This window comes from Notamacropus eugenii, chromosome 3 (assembly GCF_028372415.1).
Source record: "Notamacropus eugenii isolate mMacEug1 chromosome 3, mMacEug1.pri_v2, whole genome shotgun sequence".
Taxonomy (NCBI): Eukaryota; Metazoa; Chordata; class Mammalia; order Diprotodontia; family Macropodidae; genus Notamacropus; species Notamacropus eugenii.
The window spans coordinates 293,595,769-293,610,899 of record NC_092874.1 but is presented as its reverse complement, the minus strand read 5'-3'; the positions used below and the strand labels follow the sequence as shown (position 1 = coordinate 293,610,899).

Below are 15,131 nucleotides of genomic sequence, written 5' to 3'. Positions count from 1 at the left end.
CTGGGGAACACATTTAAGTGATTTGCTCAAGGTCATATGCAGAGTAAGGGTCAAGTTCAAGGCAAAAGGCCAGAAAGTAGCACAGCCACATGGCAAGCTTTCTATGGGAACACTTCCCTGACACCCAGGGAACTCTCACCAAGGGAGTTCATCCTCAGTGCCAAACCACTTGGCTTAACTCTGCATAGTTTATCCCATAGAGGATGTATAGACAATATCTGTCTCTCTAAAGTTCTTCCTCTCCCTCTCTCTCTGTCTCTCTGTCTGTCTATCTCTCTCTCTCTCTGTACCTCTGCCCCACCTCCTTTTCTGTCTATCTTCTTCTTCACTCTCTTCTCTGGGGCTCTCTCCTTCTCCTCCCACTCACACCCACATATACACACACTCACATACACACACACTCACATACATTTTCTCCCTCACACACTCACATGCACTCACACACACATACATTTTCTCTCACATACACTCACACACATATATACACTCACACACACTCTCTCTCTCACACACACACACTCATATACATGCTCTCTCATACACACACACACACACACACACACACACACACACACACACACACCTTTGCAGCCCCAGACATCTGGGCAGAGTGAATCAGCCTTGGGGCTGGGTCTTTCTGCAATCACTTGACAAATCAGACCATAGTGCCTTGCTAGTCATGCCACACTAACCCTTAGGCCCAGGATAGAGCAGCCTAAGGGGGGTATCTGGACTCAGTGCCATCCCCTCTGACTCGCTGCCCATTGTCCAGCCTAAAAATGAGAGGTACAGCTCAGAGTCTGGGGTTGACTCAGCAGAATCGTTGCTAAGAAGGCCCTTCTAGTGAGAACACAGTTCAGTGATGAGTCTGAGGAACCACACTAACCCAGGGTGAGCAAAGCCAGTGCATATTCTACACTCTGATCTCCTCTGGGAAGTCCTCCCTGATTCTCTCACCTGATGACATTCCTTCCTCCTAAGGACCCCTACAATATTTCCTTTTTAGCTCTGCTCTGGTTTCTATACCTTGCATTTTTGAGGTATTTGTAAGGAGCTGGTGGGCAGGGGCTTTTATGGGGCCTAGGACAATGCTGCACATACTGAAGACACATAATAACTCCTTGTTGGAAGGATATCCGCCAAATACCAACCTGAAACAAGACACTTGTGAGCCCCAGGCCAGGTCCGGAAATTGCTTCCCCTGAGTGTCTCATACTATCTATCTACTGCAGGCTTTGAGCCTTCCTTGCAACACATGCCTGTGAATTGACTTATCACCCCATCAATCCCTCAAGCCATGTGAGAGCTGAAATTCCTACCATTAAAAATACTGGCCTTTATAAGACGTGTTTTTTAAAAAATCCCCTTAATGAGAAACAGTCTGGTACATTAGAAAGAGGAGGTTTTGGAATCCAAGGAGATGTCCTCATTGTCTATGTGACCTTCAGTAAATCATTTATTTCTCTAGGCCTCAGTTTCCTCATTTGTAAAATGGGGGGGGGGATGAATTACCTAGCCTCTGAGGTCCCTTCCAGCTCAAAATCTATGAACTGGCCATCCCTACTATGTGGTGCTGCCCACCTTGCCTACTTGCAATACCAGGACTGGGTACAGGAATTGTATTTTTCCCATGACCCATTCTGGGCCTGCACTCTATACCTTGAAGGTGATCTTGAAGCCAGGAAGTCAATGGCTTGCCCTCTTCCATCTGGTTTTGTTTCTTAGCCACTTCAATCCCAGACCCAGCTATGAATTTTCCAAAAAAGGCATAATAGAAAGAGCAGGTGGGCCAGGCTGAACTCTGGTCATAAAACTAACATCTGTATCACCTTAGGCAGGTCTGCTCCCCTCTCCACATCTCACTTTCCTCACCTGGAAAATGGGGTTAATAATAATTTCCCAGCCTACTCTCCCGAGCTGGCTGAGAAGAAAACACTGTACTAGAAAGACAGAGAGATGTGAGATCATTCAATCAACAAGTACCCCCACTGGAGAGACAAAGACAAAAGAGAATCCAACCCTGCCTTCAAGGTACTTAGCTTTACAAAATTCTATGGAACGTTTACTGAATGTTTATAGTACCCCCTCATTTTCAGGGGGCAGGGCCTAGCAACTGGGAGGGGGAGAAGGGAGAAAAAAAAAGCTATGGGATCCTAAGAGGTACAGGTGAGAGACAGCCTGTGCAGAAAGCATAGATGACACAGAAGAGAGAGAGGGGGGAGGGGGGAGTGATGAGATGGGATGAGACATGTCAGTGTCATGCCTTCTCCTGGATCTGCATTTCCTAGAGTCAGTGCCATGGTCACGTGGAAGGAGCTCTGACTTGGAAGTCCCAAGATCTGGGTTCAAGTCCTGCCCCTGCCTGTATTGCCTATATAACTTTTAGCAAGTCTTTTGCTCTTTGGGTCTCCATTTCCATATCTGTAAAGACTGAACTAGCTGGTTTCAGAGGCTTCTTTTAGCTTTATACCCATGATCCCAAGAGTCTTCCTGGGCAAAGAGAATCTTTCCCTAGTGGAAATGAAAGATCTTTCGCTGAACTGTCCTGGGATAAGCTTCTGCCCATATTCTCCAGCTGGTCTCTCTAATTCACATTGTATCACAAGCTCTACCTACCTCCAGTCTCCCACTGAAGCGGCTCTTCAACATTTATGTTTTGTTGTCTGCAACCCAATAGCTATTTCTGTCTGTCTCTGTCAATCTCTCTCTCTTCTCTGTAGCTATTATCTCTCTGTCTCTGTCTCTCTCTGTCTCTATCTCTGTCTCTCTTTCTTCTATGTCTCTCCCTCTCCACACTCTTTGGGTGTTTCGTTCACATATACACATAATCTCTTTCCCCTCGACTCTTCCTTCTCTGGCTCCAGTTTTGCTTCAGATTCTGCCTGTGAGCCTGCTTCAGCTTAGGATACCATTCTGGGCCATATCAGCTGTGTCTGCAGAACGAGACTGAACCTTAGGATCCTCAGAGTCCACAACTGGAAAAGTCTTTCATCCCAGACAGGGATGGTGACTTGCCCACAGACAATGAGAGAGGAAATCCCATAGCCAGGATTCCAACCCAAGGGTTCTTTGCCAGGTTCTCCAATCCTCTGGAATTGGCAGTTGTCTCTCCTGGGAAGGGGCAGTGAGATCCTTCTGGGACCCTCCATGCTGGGAGCCCAGCTTTCTGGGAAGGACACCTGGGATTCTTCTCTTGCCCCAATCATCAGAAAAGCTGCTTCTGGACCCTTGGAAAGTTCTCCTGTCTCTCCTTTATTTATGTCATTTCCCTTTTCTGAATGGTTGGGGATCAGAGGTCTTCCAGCAGGGCCTGCTGGTGATGCCGCGAATCAAGGCCGCTCCAGAGGAAGGGGAGGGGAGAGAAAAGGGAACCAGGGAGAAGTATTGCCTAGCAAAGGAAGTCACTTACTGTGAAGAAATATTCTCCCTATTGAGGCCTGTGATCAGAGCGCTGGGCACAAGCAAGAAGGGACCTACTGGTGGATATTGCTACCACCTTCTCTTCTCTCAAAATAGGAAAAGAGGCTGACTGGAAAAGAGGAGGGCTGTAGTAGTCAGCAGCTCAGGGCTCAAATCCTGCCTCTTGCAACTACTTCTCCATGGGTCAAGGGGGGGGGGGGAGTGACAATAATGCTTGGGCATTGTACCGCAGAGCCTGCTTAGGAGAACACTTTGTACACTTTAAAGCTGTATAAAAATGTGAGTATCCCTGGGCTTTCTCACCTGGGCTTTCTCACCATGCCTAGCACTATGCCTAGACTACGGTTTAGCATCAGATCAGCTCTAGAGCTAGAAGGAGTCTTGGAGGTTATTCAGTCCAACTCTCGCTCTCCAGATAAAGGAAGGGATGCCTGGTGATGGCAAAGAGTCCCCAAGGTCACATTGGTACTGAACAACTAAGCTGGGAACCTGCCCCAGTAGGTTCTTAATGAAGGCTTGTTGACAAATCAATGGAAATTAAAATATTCCAAATTATTTGGGACCAAACTCGGCCCCAAAGAAGAAATATGAAAAGGTGTCTCCCTGCAACTCTTGGCAAACATGGAGGACTATGGAACACTGTATAGAATGTCTAATGTAATCAACATGTTAGTAAGGTTCACTGAATTTTCTTCCTCCTTTTAAAATTATTTATTATAAAAAATAGTTTTCTGGGGAGGGCAGAGAAATTCCCTTGGAAATGCAGGTTGTGTGAAAACCAAAGATTTCAATGAAATGCATTATGAGTAAGCACTCGTGAGCATCTACTTTAAGATTTGCAAAACATTTTTATATGGCATCCTGTTTGATCTTATTTGAGGTAGGTACATTATTATCACTAGTTTATAGATGACAAAACTTAAGTCCAAAGAGTTTAAATAACTTGCCCAAAGGTCACACAGAAAGTAAATGTTTGAGGCAGGATTCAGACCCAAGTCTTCCCAATACTAAATCCAACCACCGATCTCCTACACCACTAAGATGCCCATAAATAAATAAAATAGGGACTCTGAATCTTTTGTGTGTCATAGACCCTTTCTTGTAAAGGTTGTGGGCTCTGTCTCAGAATCATGCTTTTAAATGCATATAATTAAAAGTATAGGATGACGAGAAAAGCCAATTATATTGAAGTACAGCTATCAAAATGTTTTAAAATAATTTCAGACCAGAGCAAAAACCTCTGGAAGAAATGTTTGTTGAATGAATGAATAAATGACCCACATTGGAAAAGATCTAATTATAAATCTTGACTAGAACAGCAAAAGATTAGCCTTTCTCCATTTGAATATTGGTGGAGGGAGACGTGGCTACAACATATCTCTCTATTGTTCTCTCTATTGGTGCAGGGTTTTCCCCACCTTTGCTCCAGCCTGCTCCACATCCAGCCAGGTGCTTTTTTTCCCCAACCTGAGTGCCTGCCACTAGTTTCCCCATGTGGAAGTGGGCAGAGTGAAATCTGTCCCCTTACCCTTTGATTGCCTGCTCTTCTCTCCTTTTTATCACCATCATCCCCTCTTCTCTCCCTTCTCATCTTTTCCCCATATCTTTTCTTCTGCCCCCAACATGTTTAGCTCTCCTGTGCCCCTCACTGTCACCCTTCCTCCCCTCACTCCCTTTGCCCATTCCTATGCCTGTTTGCTCCTCCCATTCCCACGTACTTAGCATCTCCCACCGACTTTCTCTCTCTCTGCTTCACAGGGGCTGTGAGGGCCTCCAGCATCTTCCCCATCCTGAGTGTAATTCTGCTTTTCATGGGGGGCCTCTGCATCGCAGCCAGTGAGTTCTACAAAACCCGACATAACATCATCCTGAGTGCTGGCATCTTCTTCGTGTCTGCAGGTAAAGGCATGATGACTGCATGGGTCTTTCTGTGGCAAGAGGGGTCTAGCTTCAGGGAGAAGGAAGGGGTGCTCAGAGAAGACTGAGGCAGTGAGAGAGGAAGAGGAGGGATGATGGGGCCCAGGTAACAATACTGGGAGGGTCCACCCCACAACTGGAAACACTGGTTCTCTTGCATTCTTCATCCAATGAAAGGCAAGCTTTCTGGGAGTAGAAAGTAGTGACTTTCTAGAGGAAGGCCCCTCTAAGTCAGAATGGGGAGGAAGGGAGAGGGACAAAGATAGGTGTGCCTCATTTCTTATTTAGGGAGTGGTATGGTATGGCCTCCACCAAGCTGGGTAGGCTAACTCAGTGACATCCACTCACTGGACAAACAGGACCTCACTCAGGTATTGAAAGAGACAGACAGACTGAGGCAGAGAAAAAAGGAAAGAGAAAGAAAGAAAAAGGCAGGAAGGAAGGCAGGAAAGAAGGAAGGCAGGAAGGAAGGAAGGGAATCAATAAAACATTTAAAAATACTCAGGAAAACAAATGCCCCTTCAGAACGCAAACTGAGAGCTTTTATTCAATTTAATCTACATGTAAAAATAAGTGGTTCAGGGGCAGCTAGGTGGCACAGTGGATAAAGCACCAGCCCTGGAAGCAGGAGGATCTGAGTTTAAATTCAGCCTCAAACACTTACTAGCTGTGTAACCCTCTGCAAGTCACTTAGCCCCAACTCCCTGGCGGGGAGGGCAGAAGGAGTTCACTTTGTAACAGAAGTTCTTTTTTATTCTTTGCGCAGTGAAATATTACTGTTTATTATGATTAAGTTCATAATTTAAAAAATCATTTTAAGGAAAGGGCCTACACTTTACGTTTATTCCCAGTTTTCATTTATACCAATTGCCCTTTGAGGAGGATTCTACCATCAGAATTAATCAAGTCAACCATAAGATATAGAGCCAGGAAGGGCCTTAGAATGGGGGGTGTCAGAGAAGAAAGGGACCTTAAAAGATCATCTTGTCATAGGTTCATAAACTCAGAGCTGGAAATCACCTTAGTCATCAAATCCAATCCCCTCATTTTATAAGGAAAGAGTCTGAGACAGGTAAAGTGACTTGCCCAAGGTCACACAACTGGTATGTACCTGAGGCAGGATTTGAACCCAAGTTGCCAATGCTCTTTCTTCTGCACCATGGTGCCTTTTCCAGTATTTGTTCATCATAAGCTGTGTACACACCCATTACACTGTAATTTCCTCAAGAACAGAGTTTTTTTTATTATTTTATTTATTTTATTATTTTTTATCCCCAGCCCTTTGCACAGTGCCTGGCCCATTGCAGGCTTGCTGTAGGAGATGGCATCTGACCCATGTTTTACCTGTGTGACTTTAGACTCTGACCTCTGAACCCCTCTGGGATTCATTTCTTTGTTTGTAAAACAACAGGGTTGGACTTGTTGCCCTCTGAGGTCCCCTGCACCTCTAGTGATCTCTGTGACCCAATGATTGTATGATAATAAAATAATAACAAAATAAAGGAGATGGGTCTGTATGCCCTCTGAGGTCCCTTTCAGCCCCAGAGAGGATCTACAGCACCTATATTACCTTGGAGATATTGCTTAAGTTCTCCAACCCCAGTTTCCTTATCTGTAAAATGAGGCACCTTCAACAGACCCTCCTAATGCTTCTCGGATGCACCAGTGGTCCATGGCTCCTTGGAAACTAACCAGCTTTCTTCTTCCTCTCCATCACCTTCCCCACAGGTCTGAGTAACATAATCGGCATCATTGTGTACATATCAGCCAATGCTGGAGACCCTTCCAAGAGTGACTCCAAGAAGAACAGCTACTCTTACGGTTGGTCTTTCTACTTCGGGGCCCTGTCCTTCATCATCGCCGAGATGGTGGGAGTGTTGGCCGTCCACATGTTTATTGACCGGCACAAACAGCTTCGAGCCAACGCCCGTGCCACGGACTACCTCCAGTCGTCCGCCATCACCCGCATCCCCAGCTACCGCTACCGCTACCAGAGACGAAGTCGCTCCAGCTCCCGTTCTACCGAGCCTTCCCACTCCAGGGATGCGTCCCCCGTGGGCATTAAAGGATTCAACACTCTGCCCTCCACAGAGATCTCGATGTACACCCTAACCAGGGACCCCCTGAAGGCCACCACCACCCCCACCACCACCTACAACTCCGACAGGGATAATAGCTTCCTCCAAGTTCACAACTGTATCCAAAAAGAGAACAAGGACTCTATCCACACCAACACAGCCAACCGCCGTACTACCCCCGTGTGAAGCCGAGGCCCAGAGCCCCAGGTGGGGCAGGGGAAAGAGGCCAGGCTAGGCTCAGTGGGGGTGGAAAGAGAGGGGTGGGGGGCTGGGGGGAACAAAACCAACCAGGGGGAACCTTCCAAAAGCAAAAAAGGAAAAAAAAGAAAAAAAGAAAAAATAAGTCAACAACAACAAAAAAATACAAAAACAAAATAAGAGAAATGAAGAGAAACAACAGGAAAAATGCGGAAAAAAAGAGAAAAACACTAAAAGCAAGAGAGATTAAAAAAGAGAAAAAATAGAATAAATTTAAAGAAAATGCATGATTTCCCATGTACCATTATTTTAACATTTAATAAAAACAAATTAAAAAAACCAAGGGAACCAAGAGAAATTTAAAAAATAAATAAACCAAGGCAAGGACAAGGAGGGAGGCTGTGGGGAATTTTTCAGGGTTTATTTTTTTATTTTGATGAGATTTCTTTTCTGTTCACTTTTAACTGAAAGTGGGCTCTGACTCCTCTTAGGGGTAGAGAGGAGCAGAACCCCGAGTCCTCAGGGCGATGACAGGGCTGGGGGTGATTAGCAGTGACCCACCAAGCCCTGGAGTCTCTGGGTTAATGTCCCCAAGCAAGGAGTTTCCATGCCTTCTCTAACCCAGTGCTAGGTCTCTATGGGAATCTAGACTTCTTGGTTTCTTGTGGGTCCCTAAAGCATGGGAGGGAGGGGAAGTGGTGAGTTTCACATTGGCCACTGCCCCCTGTCCAAGCTCCCAGTGCTTAATGACGATCCAATGTGACCCCTCAACCCCAGAGTGATGGGGAAAGAGGGAAAGGTTGCCCATGACTTTCCAAGATTCCCAGAAATTCATGGGGAACCACTTCTCAAATGCTCTTGTGCACAGGGTCAGTAGTAGTGAATGGGGAAGAGGGTAGAGGGGGTGATCCACTCGAATTAGGCAGATCCAACAAGGCCTGATTCAAGAGAAGGTCATCGTTCTTGAGGACTTAGAAAACAAACCACTCTCTCCCATTCCCTTAGAGAAGAAGGGTGAAAGAAAGTGACCCAGTTAGACTCACCATCCCTCCCACCTACAGTCCCAGGGGTCAAATGATCCCCCTGGCAGAAGGCTTCCAACTACTCTTCAGTTCCTTAGTGAGGAGTAGCTGCCACACCATGGAGCCTATTGTCATTCCCCTCACCCCACCCCCGGGGAGGGAAGTGATTGATCACAGTGACACTATGACAGAAGATTTCTTTAAAAAGAAAGAAAATTAAAAAGTAGCTTTTTTTACTCCAAAAACACTACGAACTACATACACGTAAATATAATATGTGGATTTCCTTGCAAGAGGTCAGATCATGTTTTTATTTTAACTGTTTTGCAGCTTTAAACTGTGAAAAAAGGGGGATAAGAAGGGAAATCTGAATATTAGTGGGAAACATGTAAAGAAAAAAACAGAAAATAAATCCATTTAAATGAAATAATTTAAAATTTTTTAAGAATAAGAAAAAACTAAGAAAAGACCAGGAGCAGGGCTAACTGGGGGAGAAGGGGGAAATGACTCTTTTATAAGGAAAACATCTCTTCCTGTTAAGAGGAAGAAACTGTTAATGAGGAAGTGTCTAATAGAAAATAAAGACCACACATCCCAAGGAGACTCACACATTCACACACACAGACACTGGCTCATGCCCGCTTGGACTCAATTATCCATCTAGATTCCCCCTCTATGATCCAGACTCATGTGCCCACATTCATGGAAGCCATAGCACACACATGCACTCTTATACATATGTATGACCATGTTTACTGACTCCTGCTTTCACAGATACTCCCACACATGAAAAGAGCCTCTGGTTTGGAAGCCAGGAGACCTGAGTTCTGGCCCCTGGTTCTGCCACATACCTGCTGTGAGACCTTGAATAAGTCACTAGATCACTTCTGGTCTCAGTTTCCTCTTCTGTCAAATGGGATTGGGAGACCAAAGTTGGGATGGGATGAGCTTTAGGGTTCTCATACTCACAGTGCCCATCCACCCTCACCCACCACCATGGGCAGACTCTTGGTCAATACTAATCCTGATGACCAATACCCCCTACGTCAAGGGGCACACAGATACACACACACACACACACACACACACATATACAGATCCCATAAACCTCCTCACTGTGCTCCCCCACTCCCTAACCCTCATTCATGTCAAAGCCAGACTGTTACACTCGGTGAACAACCTGCCTTGGCATGATTGTGTTGCTGCTCTGGAAAAGAGGGAAGATGTGCCAGGGGTCCCTTTGAACACTATTTAGTCCATTTCCCCTCCTTCAGTGCCATGACCAAGATCAAGAATAGAGGGAAGGTCCTGATGGGCAAGAGAGAGAATGTCTTCCAGACTCTCTGGATACCTTGAGCTTCTGTAGCTAGGAGCCTGGGAAACTGTCCTACATACAGAGGCCAGGAGAGACCGCCTATTGGCATTCTGGCTAGTGGAGAGTAGATGAAGGTCAAGCTCCCATTCAGTCTATATTTAAGGGCTAGAAATGTCCTCTCCCCTGACCCAAAGAAGAATGGAGTAGTTCACTTCTACAGGACAGACCTTCGTCCCCTCTCCCCAAACCTGAAAGCTCCACAAGGAGTGGTCCAGTGTCCAAGGGTAGGTTTACCCAGTGAGTTGAGTCATTGACTCTTCCACAAGAGTCAAAGCTGACCTCATCCCTTTTCAGACACATGGCCAATCTAAAGTCTTTTCTGGTTGCTCACTTATGATCCCTGGGGTGTCTAAGACAGCCACCAAAAGGGCCTGAAACCTTAGTTCCTTGCTGTTCTCTCCATTCCAGGAGGAGCCTGTGGCTGGTGGGGAGGGACTAAAATTCATCATGGAACACAGGACTGAATCTCCCTCCAACCCCTCTAACCCCCAGTCCCAGCACAGAAATACACTGGGCAGCCTGCTGTGTGCATTCAAGTGAAGAACATGGCCCTAGCAACACAGAGAAAGAAGAGCACCTCACTGCTCTTGCTCAGACTGGGCAGGACCTAAGGGATGCCTTCTGAATCCCAATCTATCTTTTCTCTCACTCCTCCTAGACTGCAGACCTTAAACATAAAGGCAAAAAGCAAAATACCCAAGCGACCAGTCAATAGACAATAGTGAAAAATAACGTCCCATGCTCTGACGCCGTCGGAGCATGATCAGGGTCGGATCACCAAGGGTCCCTTACGGAATCTGAGGGCTAGGAGTTTGCCAAGAGGCAGAGAGAGCCAGAGAGTGTGAGCGAGCCATTCCTGTGCAAAAGAAAGGGGCGCAAGGGCTGGGGGGAGGAGAAAGGACTGGGCTTGGAGAGGGTTATGGCTCGCATTCCAGCTCAGACCAGTTCAAGAAACCAACCTCCATCTTTCTTTACTTTGTGGAGTTTTTTTCAGACTGTTAAAAGAAAAAATTTTAAAAAGCCTAAAACTAAAAAAAAATAATAATCCTGGTACATGAAATAAAGATTTTTTTTTTATAGCTTGGTCCTCAAGTAAGTGGATTTATTCAACCTCTTTCCCAATGAATGCAGTCTTTTGCCCTGCAAATAGCCTAGAACAGTAATAAAATCACAGAATTGGGAGGGAGGTGAGAGATCATCTGGACTCATCTATCACCACTCGTAGGAATCCCCCTCTGATAGCATCCCTGACAGCTACTCAGATACCCCTTGGACACTTCCAGTGATGCAGAGCTCACTACTTCACCAGGAATTTTTATAACAGCTCTTTGTATTAGGAAATTTTTCCTTATATAGAGCCAAAACCAATTCCCACTAACTACCCATTGCTCTTGATTATTCCCTCAGGACTTACACAGAACAAGTCTCCTACTCCAATCAATCAATAAGCATTGATTCAACACTTACTGTATGCCAGGCACTGTGCCAAGAGTTGGAGGGCAAGCAAGAAGTTTACCCTCTAATGGGGGGAGGGGCACCAACACCTCCATAAGGACATACCAACAAGATAGAGACAAAGGAGATGAAAACCTTTGAAAGACTTAAAGAGAGATCGCCTAGGCCCGCATGCTGCCTTAGTCTTCCCATGAGACAGTTCCCATACCCTTCATCATCCTAGCCATTCTCCTTGGGCCATGACCCGATTTGACACTTTTGACATATATTCCTAAAATATGGGACCCAGAGCAGAACCCAAGACTCCAAACATACCCTGACCAGGGCCAAGGATGGCAGGACAATTACCCACAGTCATAGACTCTCCAACTGGAAGAGACTTCACAGCTTATCTAGACCACCCCTACGTAAAGCAGGAATCCCCTTTACATTAGCCCTAATGAGGAGATACCTATCCTGGCTTGAAGACCACCATGGATGAGGAACTTACTTGATTAGAGCTAACAATATCTAACATTTACAGAGCATCCTAAGGTTGGCAAAGCGGCTCACATGGTATCTTGTTTGATTCCAAGGCAGCCCATTTCCCCCTTCAACAACTCCACATAGAGCCAAAACTGGCCTCTCTGAAGCTTCCTTCCTCTCTCATCCTCCTATTAATGTAACCTAAGAGCCCACCAGATCTTTTAGGAAGCCACATCATCCTTCACATTGAGCCTGCAGACCACCAAAACATGGTGCCCAGGACTGAGCATGCATGCTGTTCCAAAAGTGATCGGAATTTCAAATGTGCCACAGAGCACAGGTGGGCTTCCAGGATGTGCATGGGGAGAAAGAGCAATGGGGAGGAGGGAGAGGCAGATGCCAACCTGGGAAGCCACTTTTTCTCACTTAGATTTAAATCCCTGGAGCCAATATGGAGAGAGCAGGATAAGAAAAGAAGGGGTGGATAGAGTGAATTAACTCTTGTTGGGAGAAAAACTGACCGGACATTAGCTAAAATAGCAAGTTCTTTCATTCACAGGATAGATTTTACAAGGCTAAAGGGTATTAACAAGGATCTCTGGGAGCAGAGGTGGCTACAAAACCCTCCTCCAGTTCACAACATGAATGTTGATTTATGTTAATCTTTCAGCATATGGGCTGTATAGAATTTGGATAAGGATGGAGAACAGGATTTACCAGGGAAGTAGACCAATGAACAAGCTCGTAACTAGATAGGGTTATGGATGACTGGTCTGATTACTACATCCATTAGGTTAGCTCAGAGTGACCTACTGGGGACTGAGCCTTCTCAGAAATTAGGAAGGATCAGGCAAGGTTCATAAGATCCTCCATTCATAGTTTTGGAGCCAAAAGGGAGCCTAGAGACCATGATACTCAACCCCTCCCCAGTTTGCAGATGAGAAAACAGAACAGAGAGACCAAGTGACATTGACTTGCCTAGAGTCACATAGCTAGTACCTGAGGCTAGACTCGAATCCAGCTCCTTCTGATTCCAAGCTCAGGACTCTATTCCCTCCATTATATTCCCCCCAAGTTTGGGGGATGAAAGCCACCTGAAGGCAGAAGTTTTGTTTTTGTCATTGCAGAATTAAAAGGGGAATTTCTTTTCATGTGAGCAGAAACGGCTGAGTTGAGGCAGGATATGGTGCAGAGCAAAGAGTAGAGAGGACAGCAGGTGAACTGGAAGAGTTCATTCCCTACCTCTCCAGGGAGTTAGGGTGACACATAGCCCACAGAAAAGGAGCACAGAAAAGCAGAAAAGGCCCAAAAGCATGACATTCTAGGAATAGTTATGCCACATGAGGGTATAGGCCAGCAGGGGACTACAGGTACAGGATGAAAAGCCCAGCCCCATAAATTTTAGCACCCTAGGACAATGCCCCATTTGCCTTGTGCTAGATATGTACAGTATTTTTGAATCCACAAATGCCTAGTATGTTTTGGGGGGGTTCTAATCAAAGACTTCATCCAGTGAGGAGAGTTCCTCTCCCAACGAAGATCAGTGATCAGAGACTTCTGATCTTCAAGAATTAGAGGTGAAGTCAGGTAATTTCTCCAGGATCACATCTATATTGTCAGAGAGAAGACTTGAACCCAGGTCTTCCTAGCTTTGTGGCTGGCTACTGATTCACTATACCAGAGGTTTTTAGAGTGTGATTTTTGAACCCACAGGAGTCTCCAAGACCCTTTCAGGGGATCTATGAGGCCAAAACTATTTTCAGGATAACACTAAGATGGTATTTGCCTATTAAAATACTCCTTCCTTTTCCAACTATGCGAGGCCAAATTTTCTTCATGTACTTCAACCAAAACAACAGAGGAGAATCCATCTGTCTTCTCTTAAGTCAAACATTAAAGAGATTTGCAAAAAATATGTAAAACAATGCCACTCTTCTCACGAAATTTTTTCTTTTGGAAAATAAAGTTATTTTTCATAAAAAAATGTTATTTATGTTAACATGTAATGGATTTGTTGTTATTTTTAATTGAAATTAATAAATATTTTAAAACTTTATCAGTCTTGATTTCTAACATAGTAAGTATCAATAGATATAACCCAAGTAATCAAAAGCTCTTTGGGGTTCCTCAATAATGTTTAATAGTGTAAAGGGGTCCTGAGACCAACAAGTTTGTGAAACTCTTCCTTACACACCCTAGGTCATCTCTCCTCTCTTTTTAATAAATATGTGCTCAATTTAAACTAACAAGTGACCCTCTTGCAAAGTCCTTGAGACCAGCAGTCATGACCCCAACTTGCAGATTGACTAAATGTTTATATTCCCCTCTATGGAACATGCCCAGAAAGTAGGAGGAATCTGCATCGGAGAGAAAGCCAAGCTCATTCTTAAGATTAAAGGTGACCTTCCCTGAGGATGGTGACCAAACTGCTAGCAGAGCTGACCTCAGGCCAGAAGAAAACAATAACAACAAAGAAAGTAGGGATCCGAGAAGTTCAGTCCTGGACCCTTCGCTCCACATGAACATGCTCCTTGAATCCCTAACCGAACAAGCTCAGCTCCAACTGGACATTGACCTGGACTCTCCGTATGAGGTCTAAATCACCATCAGCCCATGACCCTAGAGCAGCTCTCTCCCTGTCTTTAGGACCTGGACTCCAAGGTTCAGATACAGTCCAGCCTCTGAAGCTGAGATCATAAAATGTTAGAGATAGAGGAGATCATAAAGAGAAATGTCATCCTACTCAAACATCCCATTTTTACAGGTGAGGAAACTGAGTCCCCAAGAGGGATAGTGATTTAACCAACATCACAATGTTAACAGTAAGGTCACAACTACCTAAAGCTGCCTTCATATGTATACACACATGTACATATATATATTCACATATATACATATACATATGTAGATATTTACAGACTTACATATATATATGTACACACTACCCAATGCTGCCTTCCTATATATGTATGTATATATATATATATATATATATATATATATACACACACAGACATACACACACACATATATATAAAAACATATATGTGTGTATGTGTGTGTATCTCACTTTACAAATATCTCACTTTGATCCTCACACAGCAATCTTGCAAGATAGGTGCCATTATCATCCTCATTTTGCAGATGAGGAAACTGAGGCAGACAAAAGATAAATGCCTTGCCAGGGTCACCCAGCTAGTA

At 44.9% G+C, this 15,131-nt stretch overlaps 1 protein-coding gene across 1 annotated transcript in view; it reads left to right on the top strand.

The window, feature by feature from the left end:
* CACNG2 (calcium voltage-gated channel auxiliary subunit gamma 2) overlaps positions 1–9,129 on the top strand; it is a 154,313-nt gene extending 145,184 nt beyond the window's left edge. The window contains exons 4-5 of the mRNA XM_072650602.1: positions 5,179–5,319; positions 7,066–9,129. Coding sequence (XP_072506703.1) covers positions 5,179–5,319; positions 7,066–7,601 — 677 coding nt within the window. The 3' untranslated portion in view covers positions 7,602–9,129. The remainder of the gene's footprint in view (positions 1–5,178; positions 5,320–7,065) is intronic.
* Positions 9,130–15,131: the final 6,002 nt, after the last annotated feature.